Here is a 27,902-nt window from a genome sequence, read left to right as displayed (position 1 = left end):
GTTCAAGTTTGATTTGAGTGAACCATGTCAGGTGAGTTTGCAAAACTGGGCTAGAAATCTAGGGCTTGACCCTATTTCACATGCTCCTTACACTGGTAAATGATGACACCAACCATAACTGGCTCTCTGGAACAAACTGTGCCTGATTCCAAGTTAATGATACACAGGCACTTTGCTTGCTACAGCCCTCCAGTCCTCTCATGCCTCCCCCTAAGCACTCACCATAGAAGAGGAACAATCCTACCTGTTAAGGATCCCTATATTGGTACTCTGAGCACCCTCAATACCCACTGAAGTCAATGGGAATTGACAGAGTTCATCATGTTGCAGGACTGGGCTCTTAATGAGAGTGATCTTCCATGCAGTATATTGGAATTTCTCATTCCAATCCTACCCAAACCCCAGAAGTAAAAAGGTGCACAAAAACATGGAAAATATATTAACTAAATATTTCTGAACCTTAAAAATAAGTTTTTATTTCAAGTTTGGTTCCACAAATAAGCAATAGCTGGAAGAAGAGGTTGGGAGGGTCATTTCTCCGCTCACCTGCTCTTAATCTAGATATGAGATCACTGAAATTACTAATGAACAACACTACCAGTTGTACACAGCACTTGCTCCTATGTCTACTTTTCAGCTGTAACCCAATGCATTGGAGCTAGCTGACTAGAGAAAAGAAGAGGATTGGAAAGAGCAATGAGGTAGGGTTTTTGCCTTCAGATAACTCTTTTGAGTGACAGAGCAAGTCCTCAAGATGAATGCCATAATTAATCTTTTCCCTTCCTCCCTACACTGCAAGTTTTGTGCTGCATCAAACAGGCATTTCCTCAGATATCCTTGCATGATAAGAAAGGGATAAGATGCACATCTCTGTGGCTTGAGAAAGGATTAGCTTGTCTGGTTCAGGGTTTTGTTAAGGCACCCATCACTGCAGTATCTGAGCACCAGTCTGGTTAATAACTCGGCATAATGATATAAATGCTGAAAACATATTCCAGATATAAAAGATATCAAACAAGATGGTCCATACTCCAGAGATTGTACGCCTTACAGGTGGTATTAAACCTATTTCCCCATCACCTCTGATCATAATCTCTCTTTTGTGGGTTTAACATCTCCTATTGGTGATCACATGGGTCAATGTTTTCAAACTAAAGCTAGACACATAACTAATGTGGGCTGATTTATACAGATTTTGAAGATACTCGGTACCTAATTACATAGGTACATAAATATGGGTTTAGGTGCCAAACCTTAGGGACAGAAATTTGAAAACTTTGGCCTCAATATTTTCTCTTATTTCTGCTGGAGGAGATGAGTGGGGAACCAGTTTCTACTTATGCAATTTATTACTCCTTTGTTTGGTTTCAAGATTATATATCTTAATATGATGTTGACTTTTCTTGTTTATTAGGAGAAAGATATTTGTATTGAATAGATATCAGTCTCTCATGTTAAAAATCAAGGTCCAGTGACCAAAGCATATTAGTGAATCAGGCCCCCATGTATGTATTTTTCCCCTGCTTATGTTACTAACACAGCAGAGAAAATAGACATTTTTCTCAAATTCTTATTTTCCCAAGGCTCTACTAAAATACTTAAGTGTTGGCAGGATCAGGGTCTTAGACTCTAACATGTTCATGACCCTTTTATATTTTCTGAAGAACTTGAGCACTTGACCTTCAAATGTGCCACTACTCTTCTAAAGTAAATTTTTAATCTTCAAATACTCAACAGTTCAAAGGCAAAGCTCCTTCAGCTCCTATATAAGTCAGCCCACTTAAGTATCATAAAGAAGTTTAGAAATACTGGTCCATGCTTTCTGCTGTCACCAGTAGGATACCTGACTTTGTTTGAATGTTCAATCACTGAAAAGCTAGTTTTTACATGTACATTCTATTGTAAAATTTGAAGTTTGTACTAATCAACACATTAATTACAATGAAAAGTACATTTTAAAAATTCTTTCAGGATTAATAGTCTAAGATTTCATTTGTAACTTGAGCTGGGTGAATAGTTGTTAGAAAACTATTTATTTAATTTCCCCCTTATTATTATTCTTGAATTGTCCAGGTAGAGACTGTTATTTATTACTACTACAATGAGTTCAGTGGCCCCAACAGAGATTGGGGCCCCATTATAACAGGTGCTGTGTTTGTGTGTGTGTGTGTGTGTATATATATCAGATTTATTCTGTATTCAAACTTTTTGAGAATTTCTTCAATAAATAATCCTTGGGTGGCAATGAGCTCTGCATGGGTCCAGGGTCTGCCCACATGGAGCTCATTTCAGGAACAGGGCTATAGTTTGTGATTTGAATGATCTGCAAATTTCAGTGAGCAATGATCCTAAGCACATGGGGGTGAAACACTTGCCAAGTTGAAGTCAATAGGTGTTTTGCCATTGAAATCCTGGCCCCAGTGGAGTCAGTGGCAAGACTCCCATTGACTTTAGAGGGGCCAGGACTTCACCCAGGAAGTATCCCATTGAAGACAATGGACTTTTGACCAGGTCCCGAATAAGAGAGCAAACACCAGACCACTAAACTTATGAAACTTTGAATTAATTCACAAAAGAGAAAAAGCAAAATGTACTGAATAAATATTCACTGCAAATGATATGTCCAGCTATAGTTACACAAAATCTAAGAATTATTTAAACCTGAAATTATTTTTAAAGTATACTTTTCAATATTTATGCTGGTGCTTGTTGTGCATTTCTCTCAGTTTAGATAATTAAGAGATTAGTCCATTTTACAATTGTTATGGAGTAATTTTCTAGTTAATTTAACATTCAAGTTCTCAGCCACTAGCACAAGGAGGCAATTAGGGGGTCCCAATCCAGCAAAGATTTATCTTCTTGTTTAACTTTAAGTCCCTTGAATATGCCAACTGGACTTCTCCTCCATGGGAATATTCACTATTTTAGTCATCAATAACATGGGGGATAATATTAGTATGCTATCTCACAGGAGAGTTGTGAAGGTAAATCTATTAATATTTGTGAGATATTCAGATATGATCGTTATAGGTACAGTAGAAGAGCCCATCAGGAAATTAATAATTTCATGTTTGGTGCAAGATTTGGTAAATAAGCCATTGGGCCACACATTGAACCATCAGGATTAGATGAAATATTAAATAGTTGCCTCAGTCCCTGAGCACCATCCATCCTGTCTGTAGAGTAAGGCAGGGGCTCTGTGAGGAAAAAGCAATTTGTAATTAAAGACTGTTGTAATGCATACACACAAGGGGACTGAATTAAGGTTGCATGGGCAACCTTAAATCTGGCATTTCCTAACTTCTGAGTGATAGACTTTGTAACCTTTAATACTGTTTTAATGTAATTTTTTTCTGTGCAGCATAATAGGAGTAACATTCACGCTGGTGGAACTAATATATTTGCAGTAAACAGCTCTGCAGTTATCAAACTCTCCAGCTTTGCTTCAGCATTAAATTAACTGCAAAAGACATTTATTATTTCATATATTCCAACACCATGAACAATATGTATTAAATCTCCATCTCATGCAGTGCCTACATTGCTTTGTACTTGTATTGCAAGCTCATATTGCGGAAGGACCTGGGATTAGCCTGTACCATCCAACCTTAGGAATCATACTATAACACCTTGTTAACTGCAGAACCCAAAGACTGTGCCAAATTTCCATCTATGAAAAAAGCCAGCCCCCAAAATTATTTCCCCCTCTACCTCCATTTTGAAAGTGTTGCTCCATGCCACTGTATATACATTATGATCTAAACTCAGCTTCAGTCCTGGGAAATGAGGGGCTGTAGAATAGCTCCCCTACTCCTTGAGGAACCACAAGACAAAGGCTGCAGAAATTGCAACACCACCTCAGTGCTAAATCCCATATTGAACATGCATTGCCAGTCTCATAAATGTACCACATAAAATCAATTACAGAATGTCACAAGTATTTAGTTTGTTTCTCCTGACCCTGACCACCACCCCCCCACAACCTGTACATCTTCTGAAATAAGAGCCTTTTCAGTTAATTTTAGCCAAATTTAAGACTAATGGATTTTGCCTTTTAAGACACTAAAATCAGTTTTTAATCTCTCTCTTTTTGATGGTGCAGGGCTGGCCATCATTAATGTATAATTATTTTTCATACTCTCTTCGATACCATTGCAAACACCAAATCAGCAATTCCAGCCCTTGGTGCCTACATCTCAGAGGATTTACAATAAGAAATTACCATTACATGCACAGTGAGACAATTTTTAGCCAGTGATTACAAAATTTGTCAAATGATCCTATACCAATGGCTTAAAAAAAGGTGAACATGACTGGTTTCTATCTTTGCAATGGCTGCTGTGAGATTTATTGTGCCTCTTTACCCAGGAGTCAATACTCTTATGTGCAGATAGGCCAGAAAAACTCCAGGAAAGCACCTGTTGCATAATCACACTAACAGGACACGTCTTCATGGGAGAACACAGAAGGTAGAGAATCAATGTGTTTTCCCCCCCCCCCCGCCCCCCCCAAAAGGAATCATAAATCTTAACCTAGGTGACTGCCACATTGGATATTTCAGGCAGCTTTTTCAACCTTGGAGGTTTGGGCAACCTGCCAGTAATGAAGATGTATTAATGCTTAATGCAGCTTAATGTAATAGGTGTCATGTTCATAATTTACAGAAGCTCTTTCTAAAACATTAAATTCATTTATACTCCTTAAAAGCTACTCAATCCTGAGGGCTAAGTTAGTTCAGTTGGTGGGAGGAGGTTCTTTTTTAGGATCAAATGATATATAAATTGTTAACATATCCAAACTCATCCATTAGTGCATGTGAAAGCAATAAATGTGCCAAAGTAGCAATAACATGATCGAGGAAAGTCATTGTGGTCATTAGGGCTGAAAAGGTTTCATTTATGGTCCTAGCAAAGAGAATGAAGGCTATAAAGTAAACCTTGGGAGCTCTGGTGACCAGAAGACTTGCTACATTATATTAAAATAAGAATAAAAGAACACATTTTCAGTTTTATAAATGGCTATGCATAGTACCATCCATTTTATTATCCTAGTTGTTCCTACGCTCCCATTTGTGGCCGGCATGTTGAATTTAGAAGGGAAGCCAGGACATGGACCAAAGATACTGGTGTCTCTAAGTTCACCACTGATTGCATTAACCTCTTATTGACACCACTTGGACAGTCATGCTGTAGTGAAGTTATCTTTACCAAGAGGAAACATGCAAGAGTAACAGTTTGGGAGATTGTAAGCATTGGCACACATGATGTTGGGACTGTAGAACTAGAGCAGTGAAGATGTTTCCATTGTCTGCAGCTCTGAATAAATTGAGCTGGGTCAACCTATCATTGTCCAGACTGGCCTGCAACTAACCACTACTTTATGTTCCTGTCGTGCACCTTGATGCCTCATCACCTGACTTTTTGGAATCGAAGGCACCTAGCTATGTGTGTGATAATATGGATATTGAACCTGAACTGCTGTGATCAATAAAGACGCTTAAACATTCTCAAATTAAGCTTGTTGGGGGTAGGGCCATCTTTTTGTTATATATGTGCACAGTCTCTAGTACCCTGGGGCCCCTATCCCTTGAGTAGGACCACTAGGTGCTACATTAATAATAATAGCACTGTGTTAAAGAAGCTAATCTTTATCCCTCTTCATGATTATTCCTATTGGGCTAAATCCTGAAGTCCATATTCTGCTGAAATTTTCACTGAAGATTATAAGAGCTTTCTCCTAAGGTCCTAACCGCATTCTCATTGAAGTCTATGGGAATTTTGCATTTTATTTCATTAGAAGCAGGCTTCACGTAAGGAGTTCAGATAATTAGGCCCTTGGTGGGATCAGAAATTCTAAAGATTTCACATATGGTAAGGTAGGCAAAGCATTACCTTGTGTTGATGTATTTGTAAGACACATTGTGTTATGGAACATGCTTAACGTTTAAGTTTTTATAAAATGGTGCTTTCAAAACAAATGGCCAGATTTGCTCTCTGTTACAGCATAACCCCAATGATACTGCACTGACTTCAGATGAGTTAATCCACAATATGGCAGAGAGTAGAATTTGGCCCAAAGTATTCAAATTCTAAAAATCTAGCAGGCAGAACAGCACTGCCACCAGCCTAGCACCCATCCCTAAAGGGAAGATCAGAGTGAGGGATTATTGCCGTTCAGGCACTAAGTCATGAGTCAAACAATACACCATGCTCTTGGGAATAAAGCATTGGCCTTACATCTTCGGCACATTGCTGGAGTGGCTCATCAGTGAGCCTCACCGCAACAGAAACCTGGTACAGAATGGTTCCCTTTTGCATTCAACTTGTTTGTCAGGTATCCACATTGACCTGGCTGCCGGGTTAAATGTCTTTTAACAGATCAGTATGTATGTGTGCATGTGTGTTATATGAATAGTCCAGAGCTGTAGCCAAAACCCTGATACCACACTATGAGATCAGAGAGCAAGTGTATCTAACAATCTGTAATTAAGTCATGTCATGTAGCCAGATTCGACTTGGAGAAAAATGCCTACAGTAATTGCATTTAGTTCATCTTGTAGCATGCTCCCAATCATAACCGCTAATTCAATTGTACGTTCATTCTGCCAGCTCATTGCCATTAAGCACACATTTAATTACTTCAATAAAGGATTAATATGCAGCACACAAAAGAAAGGACATTGCACTGTGCCAAAGCACACAGCTGCCCCACCATTTAGTGGAGAGATAAAGAAAGAATATCATTGGGCAGCATAATCCTGTTAGAAATACATCATTATTAGATGAACATTCGGGACTTTTATTTTCATGCTTGTTATTCACCACTCAGTGTGCATATATTTCCTTGGCACCAGAAAGAGCCGTAATGTGCAACTGACAGCTCTGCCATTGTTGTCTCAATAATAACACTGCCACCCCCTCCTCCTTATCCACCCTCATTAGTCCCCTCCATGCTTGTAAGGTTGCTCTTATCTCGTCTCCAGGCGAGGGCTTACAGCAGCTACATTACAACATCCTGAGATAAGGGGCCCTGCTTGACATTATTCTTGTCTGTGCTGCAAACAACTGACAAGCATGGCAAGTATTTAAAAAAAAAAATAAAAAAAAAATGAACAACAAAGACTGCTCTCCCCTTATCCCCCTCCAACCTCAGAAGACAGCCCATCAATTCTCCAGGATGTACACAATCATTATTGTAGGGAAAACAAAGGCCAGTGTCAATTGTGCAGTGTTATAAAGTAGTCCCTCAAATTAAAACCATGTACCTAACTGCATCTGATGGCAGAAGCTATTTAGCAGTGATATTTTACGGAAAGGCAATGAAAAGCAATAACTGCTTTATTTAATGTATCTGTTCAATCCAGCTGCCTTGGATGGGCCGTAATAGAAGATGTCGATCAATGTCAGAGCCTTTGAAATAACTGCAGCAGACTGCAATAAACATGAAGGAAAGATAACCAAAGCTACTGATCAGCCTCTTGTTACCTTCCTGCACTCGGAGATTTGTCATTTGTTTGTACTGCTTATAATAGCTGGGGTTGATTATCATGCGAGTGTGGAGTTCTGCGTGCTGGGAGGGAGGAATGAAGGAAGTAGTACAGAAGGAGAGGAACAAATTGCAGAAAGTTCATACCAGGAATTCAGAGGCTGAATCTCTATAAAACATAGATTTGTTCTCTTGCTGGCTCACTTGGTGGACTGCTAACATTTATCTCACTTTCCTTGCTCACAGTTTGGTGGCCTTCACTGGGACGAATTAAAGAAAGAAAGCGTACAAGATAACCAGCTGCTGTACCATCCACTGCTAACCTGTGCTGAGTGCCAAGAGTGATCTTTTACAAAGGGAACCCTGAGCAATATTAACAGGGACATCCATTTATAGTTGCAGAGACATTGATAGTATTATGGCAAGGTTGCAGGTGCTAAACACAGCAAGATCAAGGAGTGGCTTTGTGTGACTTATTGTTAAATTAGTCAAACCAAGCATCTATCAGTCAGTGGCAGAGGGAAACCTGAGACGGAACTTAACCATCACTGAAAAGAAATTCACATTAGTGAAGCATGTCATACTATCCTGAACAAGGTCATATTTTCTTTGGGATGTAGCGGTTTAGCATTGTAGAAGTCCTGATCTGGCCTAAAGTTTCATGATTGTATTATGCTGCGCACCATGGGAATTCAGATTTTCATGGCCACCAAAGGGAGATGAGTCAGATGTTATCAGTCCAAAAGCACAAGCCCAACCATTTAAGTGAAAGGAGAATCTCCAATAGCTATTAACAGTATAGGGCATATGCAAGGTAGGTGAGCACTTTCGATAATATTCAGTATAAGCCAGTTCCAAGCAGTACTTAAGAAGCAGAAAATCAGGGGAAATGGACTGCGGAGAGACAGTAGTTTTGAAGCACAATGAAGAAGAGAATTACTGATTTAGAGATGACCTGATCAACTCACTTGCAATAGGTCTGAATGAATCTTTAATGTGAGCTTTGATTATCTAGTCTGCTATGCAATATCTGGAAACTTTGCACTGAGTGTTTGCTGAAACAAAGCTTTAGCTCAATTTAGTGTTTGCATTTCTGTCAGCTAATTAATATTTGAACTAATTGTTGAATATAGTTACAGTTGGGGGCTCTAGAAATCTGTAGGAAATTCTAGCAAAATCTGAACATTTCCCACATATACATCCCCACAAAAAATCTGTAGGTTTCACTGAAATAATATTAGCACTGCATGCTTTAAAAAATAGCCTGTTTGATAATGGATTTGGCAGACATATTTGTGAGAAATGTATTGATTCTCTCTGACAAACACTTCTATTCTCTATGGCTATCTTGTCTACCAGATGATAAATTATGATTCTCATTTTATGTCATTTTTTATATTACAGTAGAACATCACCACAGTGTTTTTTCTACCTTGGTGCACACTACTTGTGGAGCATATTATAAAGAGATATTTTATTTTATTTTTCAAACTGCAGTCTTGTGTACGTGAACATTTTTTAAAAGTTTTCACTTATTTCAGACTGGAATCAGGGGTTTCAAATTTAGTTTCATACATACAATTGCCAGCTTTTTTCTCTGTGCATGTACAGCACCCAGCACAAAATGGGTCCCTAACCTGGAAGACCCTGTTAGAATCAGGGCTCTATTGCGCTAGGCAATATACACACATAAAACAAATAGATAGTTTCTGCCATAGAGAACTCACAGTCTAAGGCTACAGCTACACTATGAACTAGGGGTGTAATTCCCTGCTCCTGTCCACATACTCACACTAGCTTGATGAGAGTTAGCACACGTATAAATAGTAGTGTATCCATGGCAGCATTGGCAGCAGCAGCACATCTTAGCTGTTCTAAGTACAAACCCGCCAGAACCCAAGGGGTTCATTTTCAGCACAACTAAGCCATGCCGCTATGGCTGCTGTCCATGCTACCGCTGCTATACTACTATTTATACTCACACTAGCTGTCATTGAGTATGTGTATATGAGCTGAGAATCACACCCCTAGCTCATAGTGTAGACGGAGAATCTGGCGCTGCTGCAATAAAAATATAGAATTAGATGAAGGCAATTTAAAATGTGTGTACAAATGCCCTTTGTGTGAGCACATACACACACATGGACATTTAGCCAACAGGGCAAGACTGTAGTACATTTACTCTGAAAAGCATCTTACTCTATGAGCGGTTCCATTGGCTTCAGTGGAACAGCTTGTGGAATATTATTAAGTATTTGTGTTATCATAGTACCAAGGATCCCAACGTACTAGGCGATAAGGCATCAATCTCCAAGAATAAGGATATCAGAATCTAGCCCACAATATTTAGGCAACTGGGCAAAAGGCTTTCTCCTTTGCAGTTTGGTCACCAAATAAACATTGACAGAACTAAATCTAAATGGATTTCAACTGGTTATAGGTAAACTTTTAAAGGTTTGGCTTGGGTCAGCATCCAAATGTTGGCCTAGGAAATTCCAATTGTTAAGGAGTTGTTCTTAGATGATTTCATGGTTTATACAGTTCAGTAGATCTCCTTTTCATCTTAGTCAGCCCTTATCAGATCCCCTTATAAATATTAATGACTATATAAACTGTGTCCACCAGTTTCGAGGCCTGGTGAAGTTACTTCTGTCTTTTCTGCTATACACTGAGGGAGCAGAATGCGCAAGCAGTATTCCACAAAGGCTGGAGATCTTCATATTTATGAATAGAGGATCAGTGATGAAGACAAAAGCTTCCCCATATTGATCACAGGCCACTCCCTGCAATCAAAATAATAAAACTAAATAATATTGCAACATTCAAAAGTCAGAGCTCGCCGAAGATGATCAAATATGTTGTTGGTGCTAGCACTGATAGTCAAGGCCACCAAGAAGGTGGATTGCTATCTGTTAGTAAGGAAATAATAGACGTTCTGCAGAGGATGGATGAGACCTCATATCATGAGAAGATATGAGTTTTGCAGAGGGATTTGAAGCACATTGGCTGCTTTCCACACATGCCACAAAAAGGCCTTCCAGGCACAGGAGGCAGCATGGAAGAAAGCACAGTGACAAACACTGGGCTAATGGGACTAACCAGCAACATTTTATGAGATGAGCATGCAAGCAGCAAAGCCGGATATTGGGAATATTTCTCCATCTATCTAGCGGTACACGGCTACTGCGGATATGAAAATATTCACTGTCTGCTCATATCTAGTAATGTCAAAATAACTGATGAGCTGTCTAAATTGACTACTTCTGTAGCAGCACCTCTAAAGACATCCCAAAAGTAGCGAGTGCATGTTCCCCACAGCTAGATCCTTGATTTCCTGTCTTCTGGAGGTGGCCCTTTCAGGAAGGACATAGAAAGGGCATCACTGTTCTGGTGAGGTACTGCACTTGTTGGTTGCCTAGTGCACCAAAGCCATCCCCCAAAATGTCTTTCTGTATATTTGCAGGTGTGTTGTGTTGGTGGAGGTCAAGAGTAAATGTGCACTTTAGCACATTTTATGTAACATCATACATGCGGTTGTTCTGGGGAAAAATACTTCGCACCTTTACTGCATCTTTCACCCCAATTGATTTGAAAGGGACATACGGCCTCTCTACAGCATTATTGTTTTGTTTCTTCACTTATATTTTGGAAACATTTTGCACGGAACTGTGACTTTAAATGCTTCTGCTACAGGAAGATGAACTTCTTAAGTACACCCTGAGCAGTTCATTGTGAACGAACTGGCAGCAATAAGTGCTGGATAAACTCCTTGCACTTATGCTTGGCACAGGGGAGCCAGTCATTGCTCTGCACTCAGAAGCAATCACAGTTGTCACTTTAAAAGAAAGAGAAATTCAACAGATTGCTGGGACAAACCTACCACAAGTTAATGCTGTGCAAAACACTGCAGGACCACCACTCTGAGCCTAATCTTTACTTCCCACATAGGGGCTACATTACTGTTCCCGGTGGCACACTGCAATTGCACCCGTGGTGCTGGACCACAGAGGGTCGACTTCTTGACTATGACAGCAACTGTGGAATGGATGGCTTAGCTAAAATACTTAGTCCATTAGTGAGGAAACATGTACAGTCTTCATACACCATCGTACCCTCCTCTGGTGCAGGGCAGCCTGCTGCACTTCCACTTCAGCTCTCATTTGAAAAAAATTAAAGAGGGCATGGAATGAGCAATTTAACACAGCAGCAAACACCTTTTCAAGGCAGCATGGCTCTTTACACCTGTGAAGACAACCTGCTCCTACATCTTTGTAAAGTAGCTAATCAAAAGAAAAGCCCCAGGAAGGATATAACAGCAGCAGGTGGGTTTTGAGGAAGGAACGGTTGCTTTTTGAGGCAAAACGAGGAGGCAATTCTGCATAGCTTGAAGAAGGGGTAAATTTAGAGGCCTAGGAATGAAGCAGATTACAGCTAGGAACATTACAGAGCTTCAGGTCTGAGTTATGTTTAAATTGTTATTCTCCCTGCTTCCTTTTATTTTTTTAAGAATTTAATTTCTATCCATCTTCTGCAAGAATTACCAACACTAGCCCATCTTAGAGAAATGTCACATGGAAAAAAAAAAGGAAGAATAAAGCCCTAACAGAAAGATTGTATTGCACATTCCATTTTCTTAGCCATTCTCAAGTACAGCTGCCTGCAACTGTTTTGCCCATTAGTAATCATCAGACTACAAGGCCAAAACTGAGAGACTTATTTTCTCTCCCAAATCCTCTTCACTAGCGGCATTCTCTGTCACTGGCAAAAAAACCTTACTGGCCTCCATCATTTAAGCCTGTGAATCACCTTTGTCTCATCCTTCTCCCTTATCTCATCACTTCTTCCTTGACAAAGATTTTCTTTCTATCCTTACAGCTAAGACTATCATATAGATCCTTATCTCCCACCTTGACTGTTGCAATCTCCTCCTTGCTGGCCTCCCCACTCCCTTTACCCTCTCTTCATTTCATGCAAAATATTGCCATTAAGACTATCTCCCTTGTCATACCCCCACTGAATCCCTTCACTTGCTCTCCTTCTGACACTGCAGTGCATTGTCCCCACCTTCAAAACTTTACATAAGAACATAAGAATGGCCAGACTGGGTCAGACCAAAAGTCCATCCAGCCCAGTATCCTGTCTGCCAACACTGGCCAATGCCTGGTGCCCCAGAGGGAGTGAACCTAACAGGTAATGATCAAGTGATCTCTCTCCTGCCATCCATCTCCACCCTCTGATAATCAAAGGCTAGGGACACCATTCCTTTCCCATCCTGGGTAATAGTCATTAATGGACTTAACCTCCATGAATTTATCTTGTTCTCTTTTACATAACTCTATTCCTCCCTAGTTATCTATTTGCCTCATTGTGCTGTTCCCCCTGCTTCAACACTACCAACTACCTGGTCTACTCACATATTTCAAAGCCTTCTTCAGTGCTGCCTCTTATGTCTGGAACATCTTTCCAGAGCTTATTCACAAGTCACTCGTTCCCTCTCTGCATTCAGGTTTCCCCTAACGACCCTTTTTCACTATGAGGCCTGTCAGGAACCTTGCTGCATGGTAACAAATTCTGAGGAGTAATTCGGTAAGAGTTCAAACACATCCTAATTTAAAAAATTAGTAACATTTATGTTATGTACCTTATATTACCATGACATGACCAATCACTACCTTGGCCACTCTACTTTTACACCATCCCTATCTATCTTCAGACTGTGCGCTCAATGGGGCAGGAACTATGCCGCCTTTTCTGTTGAGAAAACACCTTTTACTTTGCATGTGCTACCAGTAACAAAAGTAACATTAGTGTCTTAGGGCCAAATTCTGCCTTGGTGGCTAGCAGTGGCTTCAGTAAGAGTTACTGGTGTGCATACATCTGAAGGCAACATTTAGTTTTAATGCTTCATTACAAGGTATGCTTTGGATCAGAGAGAACAAGTACTGTTAGTTATTGGAAGCATTCAATGAAGGACGATATACCCATGGCAGGAACCATTCGTAACACAAGCAGGCAAAGAGCAAGGTTTACTCAAAAGCTGGCTATCCCAGCCTCCCCCAGTAAGAGGGCTGCCATTCCTGCCAAATTATGTTGTGACTTTGTAATGTGAACAAATGTCCGCTAGAGATTAGACTGAGATCACTAACCTCATTTTCACTTGTGACCCAAGCCTGAATTGATCCTACTGTCTCCAGGGGTGAAAGGCTATTGTACTGCATTAACCCAAAGAAATTGAGACATTTTTTCAATTGTCTCTTGTCTGTTTGAGACTTTCTGCTTAACATTCAGCATTTGTCCTGCATGTTGACTAGGCATCATATAAACTTTTTTTTTTAAACCAACAAGATTGATAGTTCAGCCTTTTCCCATGTTCCATAGTATAATAAAGCTTCCCTGTCGGCTTAGCTTGGTAGAGTCAGCTTTTCGCCTTATGTATCTGTCAAAAAGCCACAGTGCCAAGACAGGGAACAGTTTTTTTCTCTTATAGAAAGTTGGGTACCAGACCATTCTAGTGATGCACAGTATGTTACACAGTACACAGCCCACATACAACACCACCTCCTTCCACTTCAGTTCCACCCCAGGACCCAAAGGATATCAGTTAAATAATGTTTGTGAATGTTCATTTGCATTCCAAATAGCTGTTCAGTTTTGACCATATTTGTGCCCCTTCTCTGAGAACCAGTTTTTGTCTGCACAAATGTGACTCACATTAACCCAGTGTGGGTCTTTCCCTCTCTAGTTGCTGGAACACATAAAGAAGTTTATGAATCAGCTACTACCTTCAGGCTAACAGGTCTGGTCCTTTAAATCAGACAATAGAAATGTATGCTTTTTACATCCCAAAGTCCTCAGCTCAATCCCTGCAAAGAAACCCAACCAGGAGTGTGGTCACACAAATGTTTGGGGCATTTTGTATAAGTGTCTGAATTCATGTGCAAACAAGGATATTTGTGCAAGAAGAAATGTTCATTACAGGCTATTCATTACTGTTCTGATGTTCAAAGTGTTTCACGTGGCCAATCAGGGAGCAAAAGCCATACCCAGTCTCACATGCCACAAATAGTGAATAAGTAAACGGAACCACCAGCCTACATGTAATGTTTTGCAGGATCAGGCCCCCTAGTTCTAAATTCCACTACAGTGTGTGCCAAATGACGATTTGGACAAACAGGCATCAGGAGTTCAGTTTTTACATCTAAAAGATTTTCCTGTCAATCTAACGAAGGGTGAGTTTGCCCCTTGGAAAATCCCAGACAAAGTCAAAAACTGTTGCAGCAAACTGGTGAAGACATTAAGTTAAATAGTAGCTGTGCATGTTACTAATGGGGTTCACTTCCTCTCTCCAGGGAGACTCTTGGGTGCTCCTCTTCTGTGTGAACCGCCTTTGTAACACACTTTACCATCCACACTTTTCCATCTGTGCCCCTGAGCAGAAATATGTGCAGGGGTACCCCCAGATTTCAGAACTCATCCTTACAAGCCCCTTTGAGGTCACCTGCGTGGTTTTCCCTTCAGAGACGGGCCTTCGTGAACATCCCAATTCTTTACAGAACAAGGTTTGTTGAAGTAGAGAAAAAGAACAATTGTCTTAATACAACTAGGTTTAAACTTTGCCCCAAAGTTAACCAGCTAAAATAATATCAGTTACTGAATAGTTAGTATCAATTTTAGAGCTGGTCAGAAAATAAAAAATTCTGTTTTGTAAAATATTGAAGTTTCTAAATTTGTTTTTGTTCCAATGCAGAATGAAACCATGATCTTTAAAACATTTTTTCAAAGACACCTGTGCACAAAAGAGCCAGAGCAAGTACTTGAATGTGGGTCTCCCACATCCCATGGAAGTGCCCCAACTACTTAATGTTCTGGGTCTCTCTCCCTGCCTACTCAGAAATTCCATCCTGGACTTGAGAAACCTGCAATGAAATTATTGTTGAAATGGATATGTTTCCATTAAACTTTTCAGTTTTGCTAAAATGGTATTTTTCAATGGGAAAAAGTTTAATTGAAAACTTTTCAACCAGCTCTAGTCAATTTACATCTTTTACGACCCCAGATTTCCTAAGACCTGGTCTCTGTTATCTACTGCCACCACCAACCTTTTCACTTAGAAATTTTACCTTAGGGCACCTCTTCCTCTGCTCCCATGTTACAAGGACCCTGTTCCTGATAGGGTAAGTATTCTTCAACAGCTGCTGCAGAAATTCCCATTCACCACAGCTTCACTCCAGAATGCATTAATGAATTTGTAATTTATTTTTTGTCAATTAAAACCTGTTAATTAGCTCCAACACTGATCGCCTAAAAGTGCCCATTGTCCTTTTCAAGTCCCAGAAAGTCTTATTTCACACCGCCGCTTGGAGCTTCCTTTTCATCAACCCCAGAGTCCAACATTCCCACTATCTGGTCTCACCACCACCCTCAGCAACCCGGACCTCGATCATGGACCAGTCGCTGGAGTGACCTTTCTTAAAACTTCAGCAACCCTGGACAAAACCACCTCCAGCGGGCAAGTCTCCACACTTCCTCCTCCTGCTTCTGACCTTCAGATGAATGTTCCAGGGGGGCTCCTAGCAAACCAGTGGTCTTTAGTGGTTTGAAACCACTATCTCCCTCATACCTAATGCAACACATACCCTAACATTCTCTACGTCTTTTCGAAAGAGCAAGCTCTAAAGATCTGACCTTCTTGTTAGTCACCCAGCATGTTAACTTCCAAAAAATGAATCTGTCCTGGTCTACGTGACTGAATTCCTCCCATCAATGTTTCTAGGCTTCATCAAATACTTTGTCTCAGGACTCATTAGCATCCCCCAAAAGCTAACTCTTCCAAGCTCCAAACTGGTTCTCCATGGTCCTCGGAAAAGCTGGACCCAACTATCAATTGAATGGTTTCTGTGATAGCTACATTGTTGTGTTTTAATGGCTGTATTCATCATCCATTTGGAGGCCAGTGGTAGAAGGGAAGTGTTCTTCTGTGTCAGAAGAACACTTCTTTTTCTGCAGTCCTAAAATAGAATTGCTAGGTTTAGGGTAGGAGTTTATATCTTCCACCACAGTGCATATGAAGAATTTGATCTGAATATATATTTTTTGTCCTTTGAACAAGGGAAGTGGTTGTATTATTTTGGAATGCGATCAAGCAAAGCTAAACGCAAACTCATGTCAATGTCTCGGGTAATTCATCATTTGGATAACCAGCAAATATACAAAAGAAATCTTCTGTGTGATGTGCTTATTTTTTTATATACAGATACATTTGATTCATAGAGCCAAATTCTACTAATTTACAATGGTGCAATTTGGCATTACGTTAGACATACAATGGTGTATTGCAAGCAGAATTTGACCCACTTTTATTAATATTTTAAATAGAAGCCAACATTTTCAAAAATAGGAGTCCAAAGTTAGACTCCTAAATCTATATTCACAAACACAAACCTTTGTTTAATGTTAAGGTGTAACTCTTGTCAATAAAACTAAACCATGAAGGATTACGAAAACCAAAGTTAAGGATTAAAAGGTTGCAAAGTCAAGCACTCTCCTGTTAAGAAGTGCCAGAATGACCATGTCCATGCAACCTTAATTCAGTCCCCTGGAGTGTATGCATTATGTTAAAGACTTTAAGGATATGCAGAAGTGATTGCCTGTGAAAAGTTTAAGTGACTTGCTAAACATCACATAGGAACTCTGTAGCAGAGGCACAGATAGAATCCAGTTCTCCTTCCATAGTTCTGCCTTAACTATGAATCCATCCCTTCTCTCCTGCAATCCCCTGCCTCATTCATGACACACCTTCTAATTTCTGTAACAAATGAGAAAGGGGTCCTACAGACAACAGCCTTCTTCTCTGCACAACCCCAATTCATCCTCAGTACAGATCCATCCTGTGCACTGAATGAGGCAGGGGTCCTATGGAAAACAATACTATGGGATCATGTAATCAGAGACAGTATTATAACGCATGGGCAACATTCATTCTGGCATTTTCTCATTTAAGAGTGCTTAACTTGGCAACTTTTTAATCCTTAATTTTGTATTGCCTCAGATTTTATGGGTTAGTTTATCAATGAGAGCAACCTTAACTAAAGTTAAACAGTGGTGGTGGTGTTGTTTTTAATTACAAATAAAATCTTTTTTTCTATGTGCTATTTAAATAAAGCACTTACACATTTGCTCTCTTCCATGTGTATTTTCTGACCACTACTATCTTTGTGAACCTTCATATTTCAACACTCAGTGCCTTGTTGACCGATATATTGAACAGGGTTTAGTTTTTAATGCAGCTTCTGTTTTACTGCAACTTCTGAAAGATTTAACTGTGAAGGGACTCATAGCTATAATTTCCCACTTCCTTAAAAAAAAAAATTCAGAAAGACACAATTTATTGGCTTCCTACAATATCCATGAAAGGGCGCTGGAATTGTGTACCTTATTTTCATGTCACTCTTTGAGCAAAGTAACAAACAATGACCCTTTGAAAAGAGACTGTGTAACCTCGCCACAGTACAAACCCAAAGAAGCACACATCTGGAGTTTATCCAAACCTAGTCTGTTCTCACTGCAGCTCATTCTGTGACCCTCCTCTGTACTAATTTTACAGTAGCATGAGGGAAATCCATTGTCAAAGGCAGCCACTGCCAGGACAACCAAGGCAATAGTGACTCTCCCCAAATATGCAAATGACTGGAGAGAGGGCGTGATGAGTGGCTGGTTATCACTGCTTTCACAAAGTTACTGCTCAGGCAGTTTCAGGGGGCAGCAAATGTTCACTGAGTCTGGAGGGGAGAGGGAAACACAAGCTGTTCTAGTGTTCCTGTTTTTCAAATTTCCTTAAAAACTAACACAAAATGGGCATTGGAGATCATTCCTCATGCATTAATTAGTGGCTGAAATTTAGTTCAAATTCATCATGGCCTGTTTCCAAAAAAGAAGGAAGGAAAGAAAAACCCTCTGAAACAAATGTCTGACCCAACATTAACTATATCACTACTGCAAGACCATGATTCAGTCATGTGGCAGACTTTTAGAACTGCCCAAAAGCTCCCATTGACTTCAATCCATTTAGCTCCCTTTGATCAGATTGAGCACTTCTGAAAATGAGGCAAGTATAGACAGACTCAGACTTTACAGCCAGATGGGACCATCATGATCATCGAGTCTGACCTGCACATCACAGGCCACAGAACCTCACACACATTCCTTTAGCAGGCCCATAACTACTGGTGGAGTTAATGAAGTCCCCAAATCTTGCTTTAAAGACTTCAAGTTACAAAAACTCCACATTTACACTAGTTCAAACCAGCAAGTGACCCATGCCCCATGCTGCAGAGAGATAGGCAAAAAAAAAACAACCCCAGAGTCTCTGCCAATCTGACCTCGGGGAAATTCCTTCCCAACCCCAAATATGGTGATCAGTTAGACCCTGAGCACATGCGCGAGACCCACTACCCAGACGCCTGGGAAAGAGTTCTCTGTAGTAACTCAGAGCCCTTCCCCTCTACTGTCTCATCTCCAGCCACTGGAGATTTGCTTATAGCAGTTGCGGATTGACCACATGCCATGACAGGCAGTCTCATCTCACCATCCCCTTGCAGGGGTGAAAGTAGGCTGCTATGGGCCGGCACAGCATACCGGTAAGAAGCCGGTATCGGCCCATATGCAGCCAGCAAATGACCCTCCTTAAAGCGCTGCCATGGCACCGCTTTAACGTCATTGCCCCTTTTGCCCCCCCACCCCCACCCCCACCCCCGGGCTGCAGATGGCGGGGAGGGGGAGGGGCAGCTGCCACAGGGTCAGCGATTTAAAAGGGCCTGGGGTTCTCGGCCACAGCCACTGCTACCGCAGCAGCAGCTGCAGCCCCGGGCCCTTTTAAATCACCGCAGGAGCCCAAGGCGGTGCAGACCAGGCAGCATGGATGGGCTGGCTGGGGAAGGCTGACCCCAGCCCCGCCCCTTCCACCCGGGACCCCACCCTTTCTGAGGGCCCCCATACCAGTAAGTGTTTAATATTACTTTCACCCCTGTCCCCTTGTAAAAACTTATCAAGCTCAGTCTATACATAGATATGGCTTATATCTCGCTGCTTCTGCAAGGTTGACAGGTAATTCTGTTTCCATCTAATCTATTGCTTGATATTTCTGCAGCCACTCAGCTAAGTTAAACTAGTCTCTTCTATTTCAGCAGAGTGAATGCAAAATAGCATTATCAAGATTTAGTCAGAGAAAGTGTTCACACACCTTACACATAATTTCAGTCACCTTACAAATAATGCCTGTTGTGGAATATATTCATGGCCAAAAGTCACATTTTTTATAAAGCTGAAGCCAGATCCAAGCATATATATAGTATACCCCCCCGCCCAAAAGACCCCAAAGTAACTAAAGTGTTCTATTCAACAGTGTTAAAATGTCACTTGTATCACCCTTTTCAAACAGCCAGACTGAAACTTCTGTACTAAATGATAATGTAGAAAATCTAGACAATCCCAAAGCACGTTATAGACATAATGATAGAGGTACAGACTATGCAAAAGGATTAACTTCATACACCACTGAAGTTCAGTTGCTTCTAAGGTGAAACAGGGCAATTGTTTCATAGCACAAAACAGAAGTAGCAGAAGGAGGGGGTTCAGACATGGATGATGAGAATGATTAGGGTCATGGAAAAACTCATCTGAAGAGATTGAAATGACTTGGACTGTTTACTTTAGAGGAGACAAGTAAGAGGAGACATGATAAAGGTATACAAAATATTGAACAGTACAGAGGAAGGTGACAGATTCCATTCATCACTTTTCATAACACATGAAAAAAATTGGAAAGTGGCGAATTCCAAAACAGATAATTTCATACACTGCATGATTAGTCCATGGAACTCAGAGCCACAGGACAGTATTAAGGCCAAGAGCTTAGAAGGCTTCATAAAAGGAGTGGATATTACTATGGTGAACAAGGATATACAGTGTTATATTAGTAACTATTAACAAAGAGTTTGGGAAGGGATATCAATCCCCAGGGTCAGGGCATACACCAACTTCAAACTATTGGGAGTAAAGAGGAAATTTTCCCTGTGCACTGGTTATTCTATAAGTACCTGTTGCAGGCTTTCTCCTACCTGCCTCTGAAACAGCTGGTATTAGTCAGTATTGGAGACAGGATACTGGAGTACATGGACTGCTGGTCTGATCCTCTGTGGCAATACCTATATTCCTACACAACAGTTTAGGATAGATGTGAAAGATAATAGAAACTGCAGGGGGAATTAAAGACCCAAAGTCATCAGGGTCTCAGCTTTACATTTAACTTTCAAGAAAGGACCTTTACCAGCACTGATGCTCCCCACCCCAGTCCCACCCATCCCTCCAATATTATGCTGTTTTATATTGGTCAATATACATTGCATGGGGAAGAGCATCATCTCCTAAATTAGCACTGCCACTTTCAGTGGCATGTACATGTTCCTCTGAGGTCTTCTAGTGAAAGCCTGCTAATCCTGCATAGTTTGTGAGATCCCATGATACAGTAATATAATGAATATACTAGACACTAATCAGTGAAAACTCAGACGACAACGGGCTTCGTTGAATAACAGGAAACCAAGCTGAAATTTCTTGTTACATAGGATGTAACAGAGATACCACCACTTCCTGCAGAGCCAAAAAACTAAATACGTGGGGGGGGGGGGGGAAGGAGAGTGTGTTCTCAGGTTTTACACTGTTTCTAGCTGAGCAACTGCCACTTAAAAATGAATAGCAATAGCGAAGTCCATAGCAGACTTCATAGAGTTTCTGGTACTTCTCCATTTTTGGGGTCAAAACTCTGGTGGGGGTAGGGTTTTGTTTGTTGTGGGGGTTGTGGTAGAGTTTGGGAATAGAAGGGGTGTTCATATTGCAACCATCACTTACAGTGGAAAGCTTTTCTCAAAGAGGAATAGGTTTTGCAGAGTTTCTTAAGATGGTCATACTCAGGAATTGCCTGATCTCCACTGGAGGATATTTCACAGCTGGATCCCTTTAATAGAGATTCTTTGTCCCCAGTTCTCATTACCTTCATCCTGGGCTTTGTAACCTGCCTTGTCCCAGAGGAGCACAGACAGTGATAAAAATTTGGTTTTTGATGTAGCTGGGGCTTGATCTATTAATTGCTCTGATAATTAGGACCAAGGCCTTAAACTGGCATCCAAAGCTGCCCGGGAGCCAGTGGAGGGACTTGAACACAGGCCTAAAGTGCTCGTGGAGGCCTAAGCCATGGAGAAGTTGGGAGCACATTCTGTACCAGCTGGAGCCTGTGCAGTCTTCGCACTCAGCTTTGGATACGAATTACAGTAAACCAGCCTGGAGGGAACAAATGCATGGATCCCTGTGGCCAGGTTCTTGGATGAAGTTTCCTAGCAAGGTGGAGGTGCAAGGTGGCATCTTTGGAAACTGATGCTACCTGGTCATCCAGCCTTAGCTAAGAGTCAAACAGGACCCCAAGGCTTTACATCAGTCTGATGAATGGGGGGCTTGTTCCCCCAATGGAAAGTGGACACAGGCAACATCTTAGCCTATTCTTTGAAGCGTTTCCCTTTCCACCTAACATCACTTCAGTCTTGCCTGGGTTTAGCTTGAGCCAGCTGCTCTTCATCCAAGCGCTCATTTCTTGTCAGCATTCTGACATGTTAGAAATGGTGATGGTTTCATCAGTTGAGAATGGGCTGTATAGTTAAGTGTCATCAGCATTCTGTTAGCAACTAAACTCAGTGTGCCTCACTCTCTTCGCACGCACATGTGTACACACACCCACATCCAGTGGTAGAAATTCAGGTCACAGTGATTACCACAGGCCATCTGGTTCAAAGTAGCACTCTCTCATGATAGTGTTAAAGTAATGTTGCCACAGTTCATTATTGGTAATGCAGTAGTGTCTAGAGGCCCAAACAGAGATCAGGACCCACTGTGCCAATGTCATGCAGTGACCTTGTTCTTCAAGGGAGTTTTGTTTCAGCCTCACTTGTGTCCAGTTATCTCCCAGATGCCTTCTGGGACTTTTAAGGGGCAGCCTGTGATTAGTATGAGAGAGCTGGAAGGCCCAATACTATGTTGGGAAGCTCTCCTGGAACCAGGATCTGAGGAAGGACTGGCAGTAGCTTTCTGGTTGAGAGATCCTGGTGAAGGAGCCTGGGAAAGTCTGTACATATGGAAGAAACCAGGAAAGGAATTAGAGAAGGTGGCACCATAGGAAGTGGTCCTGGAGAACACTGGAACAGTACATGGTATAGGGACCTAAGGCTAAGTACCTGTAGCTGAGGAATGCCACGGGTCTCCCTACTCACCCCCACACTATGCCAACCTAGAAAGGTGGAGCAGCAAAGGGAACTAATTAGCACCCAGGAAGGCTGGAAAGACACTTGGGCCCCAGGAAAGTCTGAGGAACTGAATCAGATAGCCGAGGAAGGCTGGTAAAGGACTGAGCCCAGAAGGATGCTGGAAGACTGGGAACAGAGCAGCTGTGCTGGCTGGGTGAGTGGGTAATTCTTGGCACATCCAGACAGGCAAACTATATTTTGGTACAGCTGCACCAGCATCAGAAGGGAAGCTCATGTCTCTGTACCCTCTCCCAGTAATAAATGGCTAGTTATTTTGTTAACTGAGCTCATGCTTCCATCACTATCCCAGTGCTTCGACCTTCTCATGTTCTCCCACCAATAAAAATTGATCATGAGGTCATGTAAGAGACTGTTTTATTTCTACAGACTTTTGTTTTAAACACTGAGAGGGATAAACCACTCAAAGAACCACAGTCAAATTGGGATTGGGAATTGACCCACCAGCTGGTAGGAGGGGAAACTGAGGCAGTCGACATGCCCCATACAGGGGTGAGTAAATCACTGTCACAGTCAGGCAGTTTTTGAATTTAGTAAGGAGCAAACTCTTCCCACAAGAATTTAAACAAACAAGTTGGGCGTAGGGGGGCAGAAGAAAGTAGTATCACCCATTTAGTACAGACAGGGAACTGAAACATAAGAGAGATTCATGATTTGACCAAGATCACATAGGAAGTCTGTGGCAGAGCCAGGAACTATGGTTGCCAACCCTCCAGGATTGGCCTGGAGCCTCCAGAAATTAAAGATTAATCTTTAATTAAAGATTATGTCATGTGATGAAATCTCTAGGAATACAACTGGCAACCCTACCAGGAACTGAATCCAACTCTGAGTTCCAATCCAGGGCCCTAACCACAAAACCATGAGCTCTTTCTGAATGCAACATCTATTTCAGTACTTATGTGCCCCTCATCGCTGTAGTATGCAAATGCTGGATAGTTTGCTGTCCATGCCAAGACTGTGCAGTCCAGGGGAGGACATCTGGGAATCCCATGTGATGACAGTAAGCATCACGGGCTGTGTTAGCCAGTCTGGGAGTTAGGAGCTTGGGATACTTACTGAGCTCTCAGTCCATGTCCAGTGAACTACACAATTAGCATTTTATTCAGTACACTCCTGTCATGTCTTGTTTAAATCCTGTGGGAACATTACAGGTTCTTCAGCCAACAGGAAAGCGAAAGGACCAATCCTCAGATGTTAAGGCTTACCTTCATAAAAAAATTCAGAGTGATGTTGAAACCATCTTTCACTACTTCTATGGAAACAATCCAACTGAAACTGGAGAGTGGACAGTGCATTCATTGGCAATAGCACAAGGCTCTGTGTCAGAAATGGTTTGCAATAAGGAAAAGAACAGAAAAACTTGTTCTATCATATATTCAGAAAAGTGCCATCTAGTGGAATTTAATGCAGTTGCAGACTCAGTTGGAACAGATTAGAGTTGGAGGGAGAAAGCATCTTGTAGAAAGTTCAGCAGCTTCTGAGCACATGAATCAGCTGCCATTTGTTAGGTTTCAGTAGGTTCTAATTTAATTCAGCAACCTTCAAAGAATTTGCACTTTGAAATTTAAAAAAAAGACATAGCAAGCTCCATTTGTGTACACTCTAGTTTGGAAATACCAGCCAAACTAGTTTCGCTGTATTTCTTGATAGAATGTTTAGATTAGGAGACCTACTCCAAAGCAAATGTCAAGCTTCTACACTATTGGATGTTGGTAGACAATTGCCTTGGGCCCACCTTTGACGATCTGAGGTACACATTTAGTATAAACATACTATCTTGTCTACACTTCCTTATAAGCTTGTGTGTGCTCCTCCTTCCATGCTGGAAAACATATCTGTAATTTAGGAGCTCCCTATCTTCAGTATGTTCCGGTGTTCTCTTGAAAGCCTTCTGAGACCAGCACACTAATCAAGGATCTCTGCATTTAGAATTAACTGTGTGAGCACTAACAAGAGCCAACAAATCAAGCATATTTATTAGACAAGATTATAAGATGGATTTACCAGTTCCTCAAGAGATCTAAGGATAGTAGTCCCCACGAATAGCATCCTGGAGCTTGACTAGGATTATTGTCTTTAATGGACAAAATTGACCTGTAGTTAATGGCAAAGGTAAATTAACGTACAGCAAATGGTACTATGATATGATCAGAAATGGTAAGATCTGCTACTGACAACTCAATGAGAGGCTGGCCACAAAATTCCATGAAAGCAAGCACATGACCAGCATTTGGAGGGGCTCAGAAAATCTGTGCAACAGATCACAGGATGGAAACAAGTAAGTCCTTCTGCGGGGAGAATGGAATAGAAAAATGTCCAAGCACACCAATGTCTCTACACATTTTACTGAAAGCCAAAAAAAAAAAAAAAAAAAGCACTTACCAACGCTACATAAATAGAATGTTTTAGCTTTTGAGGAGTGTAGTATATTGAGGGCAACACCAAGACCTATAAAACAGTCTCAGTGGGGGATGATGCGATGAAGATACAAACCTGCAGATTATGGGAGATGATGATCACATACAGATGCCACAAAGATTTCTGTCTAACGTAGAGAATTGCATAACTGCCTCATAAGTAGTCAGTCAGTTGTGTGCATGTAGACACACTCACACGCTCCCATTTATCTGAATGGCCAGGGACGTCTGAAACTTTCAGATAACCAGGCATTCAGATAAACAGAAGTGCTATTTTGAGCTGCCGTTTCACTGATATAGTAATATGGGGAACAAGGGGAGGAATGCTTATGTTTTCTTAATACTTTGTATATTAAAGAGAAAAACAACAACTTTGAGTGTATTAAAGCACCAACATTGTATTAAAACCACTGTGGACATAATTTATTTCTTAATTATTTATCTGTTATACAAATACAAAGCCGATGATTAGCTCTAACAGGTGCTAAGTAGCGAACTGAGAAGTTATTAGCAGGTGATTAACATAGGGTTACTTGGGGGACACACTCTGTATTAGAATAACTAGCATTTTCAGATATTATAGAATGATAGAATCATAGAATATCAGGGTTGGAAGGGACCTTAGGAGGTCATCTAGTCCAACCCCCTGCTCAAAGCAGGACCAATCCCCAACTAAATCATCCCAGCCAGGGCTTTTTTGTATGTCCACATATCTTAACTGAGTAGTGATATGATCCTACTGCTAGAACCTTTGCCTTCCTTCGCCATATGCTACCTCCTATTATATTGCTTCCCTTTACGGTGTCCCAGGGTCCAAGTCCTGCAAAGGTTTACACACAATGCAAGCAGCCCCATTTAAATCCATGAAACTACTCACAGTGTATAAATTAACCACATATATAAGTCTTTGCAGGATTGGGGCCTAAAATTAGTTTATAAACCCAGAAGTCAATCAGGCTCCACGTGGGAGCAACTAATTACAAGATCAGGGCGTAAACCAACACTCTAAATCTTATCTATTTTAAGTATGGGGATATAGAGTAAGCACTGGCTGAACATCAATATGGTAAGACAACATAGGGGAAAATACATTGGGGAAGTGGAAAGTTTTCAGAGATATTCATGCATGCCCCAAAAGTGAGGGGTGTTAGCAAGCAATAAATACACTAGGAGTGGGAGGGTTGAGGGGAGGACAACACACATGTTTAAGAGCTATATAGCTAAGAGGTCTGAGAAGATTAGGAAATAAAGTTCAGAGAGTGTCAAATGCTAGAAGAAAAAGCAGGGAATAAGTGAGAGACTGCACAAAGCACAATAGAAAAGTGACTTGTAAAAAAAATTGCATTGTGGTGAATCTTATGTGTTCCTCTGTGCTCAGGGACTATGGTGAGGGGCCATACAAGTACTTGGAGGGACAGACCAGCATTAGATTGGCTCAGTTTATAAGGAAAAACATGTTTCCAACCGCCAGCCCAGCAAACCGCTTACGATCTCAATTACCATATACTGGGCTCTTTCTTTTCATTTATCACTACCAACTACCAAGATTCTGCAGGCCAAATTACTCCCTCTGTGCTACCCCACTAGCCTGTAGAGGAGTTGTAGAATAGTAACAGGGCACAATTTGCCCTGCAGTATCTTTATTACTGATGTTGCACAACTGGGGCAGCACATGTGAAAAACCTTAAGGAGGAATTGCACTATTCTAGAACGAAATATATTAAGGCATCTATTTCAGCAGCAGCATGGTAGGACTGTTCTCTGCCTCTAATCCTTCTCTGGAAAAGATATGGGATAGACTAGCTCTATAGAAATATGGCACATTCTGCCCCCATTCTATTCTGTCCACAACACTTTTTCAGCCTTTGGGCAATTACTTTTATTTGTTGATTATCTCTGCGAACACACATACAAAGAAGTAGATAATGGGCCAGATCCTCAGCTAGTACAATGACCATGGCTCCATCGACATCAGTGTTGTTTTGCTGATTTAAACTAGCAGAGATTTAAACTGGCACAATGTTTGTAAAGCACTTTGAATACAAAGGGTTAGATTCTATAATATGTGACTGCTGCTTGGTACAAAGGGGCCGTTATCTGGCTGCACTCTTTGTTCCGTGTTCTTACAGTGCTTAGCACAATGGGGTTCTGCTCCATGACTAGGTATCCTAAGTGCCCAGTAGAGACTTCCCCTGTCAGAGGGCAGCTCCCTGAGTGGCTGAACTTTTGCCTTTCACCATTTTGTGCATTGCTTGCAGTCTTCAGGATGCTTGAACCAGCAAAGTCCGCTCCCGCGCCCAAAAAGGGCTCCAAGAAAGCGGTGACCAAGACCCAGAAGAAGGGAGACAAGAAGTGCTGCAAGACCAGGAAGGAGAGTTACTCCATCTACGTCTACAAGGTGCTGAAGCAGGTTCACCCCGACACCGGCATCTCCTCTAAGGCCATGGGCATCATGAATTCCTTCATCAATGACATCTTCGAGCACATTGCTGGGGAGGCATCCCGCCTGGTGCATTATAACAAGCGCTCCACCATCACCTCCCAGGAGATCCAGACTGCCGTGTGCCTGCTGCTGCCCAGGGAGCTGGTCAAACACGCCGTGTCTGAGGGCACCAAGGCTGTGACCAAGTAA

At 41.4% G+C, this 27,902-nt stretch overlaps 1 protein-coding gene across 1 annotated transcript; it reads left to right on the top strand.

The window, feature by feature from the left end:
• LOC141985770 (histone H2B 8-like) lies at positions 1–27,902 on the top strand. Its single transcript, XM_074949965.1, has 3 exons — positions 1–31; positions 638–701; positions 27,529–27,902. The coding sequence occupies exon 3, from the start codon at positions 27,537–27,539 to the stop codon at positions 27,900–27,902; it is 366 nt and encodes a 121-aa protein (XP_074806066.1). The 5' UTR covers positions 1–31; positions 638–701; positions 27,529–27,536.

Source organism: Natator depressus, chromosome 4 (genome assembly GCF_965152275.1).
Source record: "Natator depressus isolate rNatDep1 chromosome 4, rNatDep2.hap1, whole genome shotgun sequence".
Classification (NCBI taxonomy): Eukaryota; Metazoa; Chordata; order Testudines; family Cheloniidae; genus Natator; species Natator depressus.
Note: the sequence above shows the minus strand (reverse complement) of the source record. Positions and strands in the feature narration are given on the sequence as shown.

What these genes read in the sequence shown, in the direction of transcription:
- LOC141985770 (XM_074949965.1), top strand. Translation starts at nt 27,537, where the DNA reads ATGCTTGAACCAGCAAAGTCCGCTCCCGCGCCCAAAAAGGGCTCCAAG.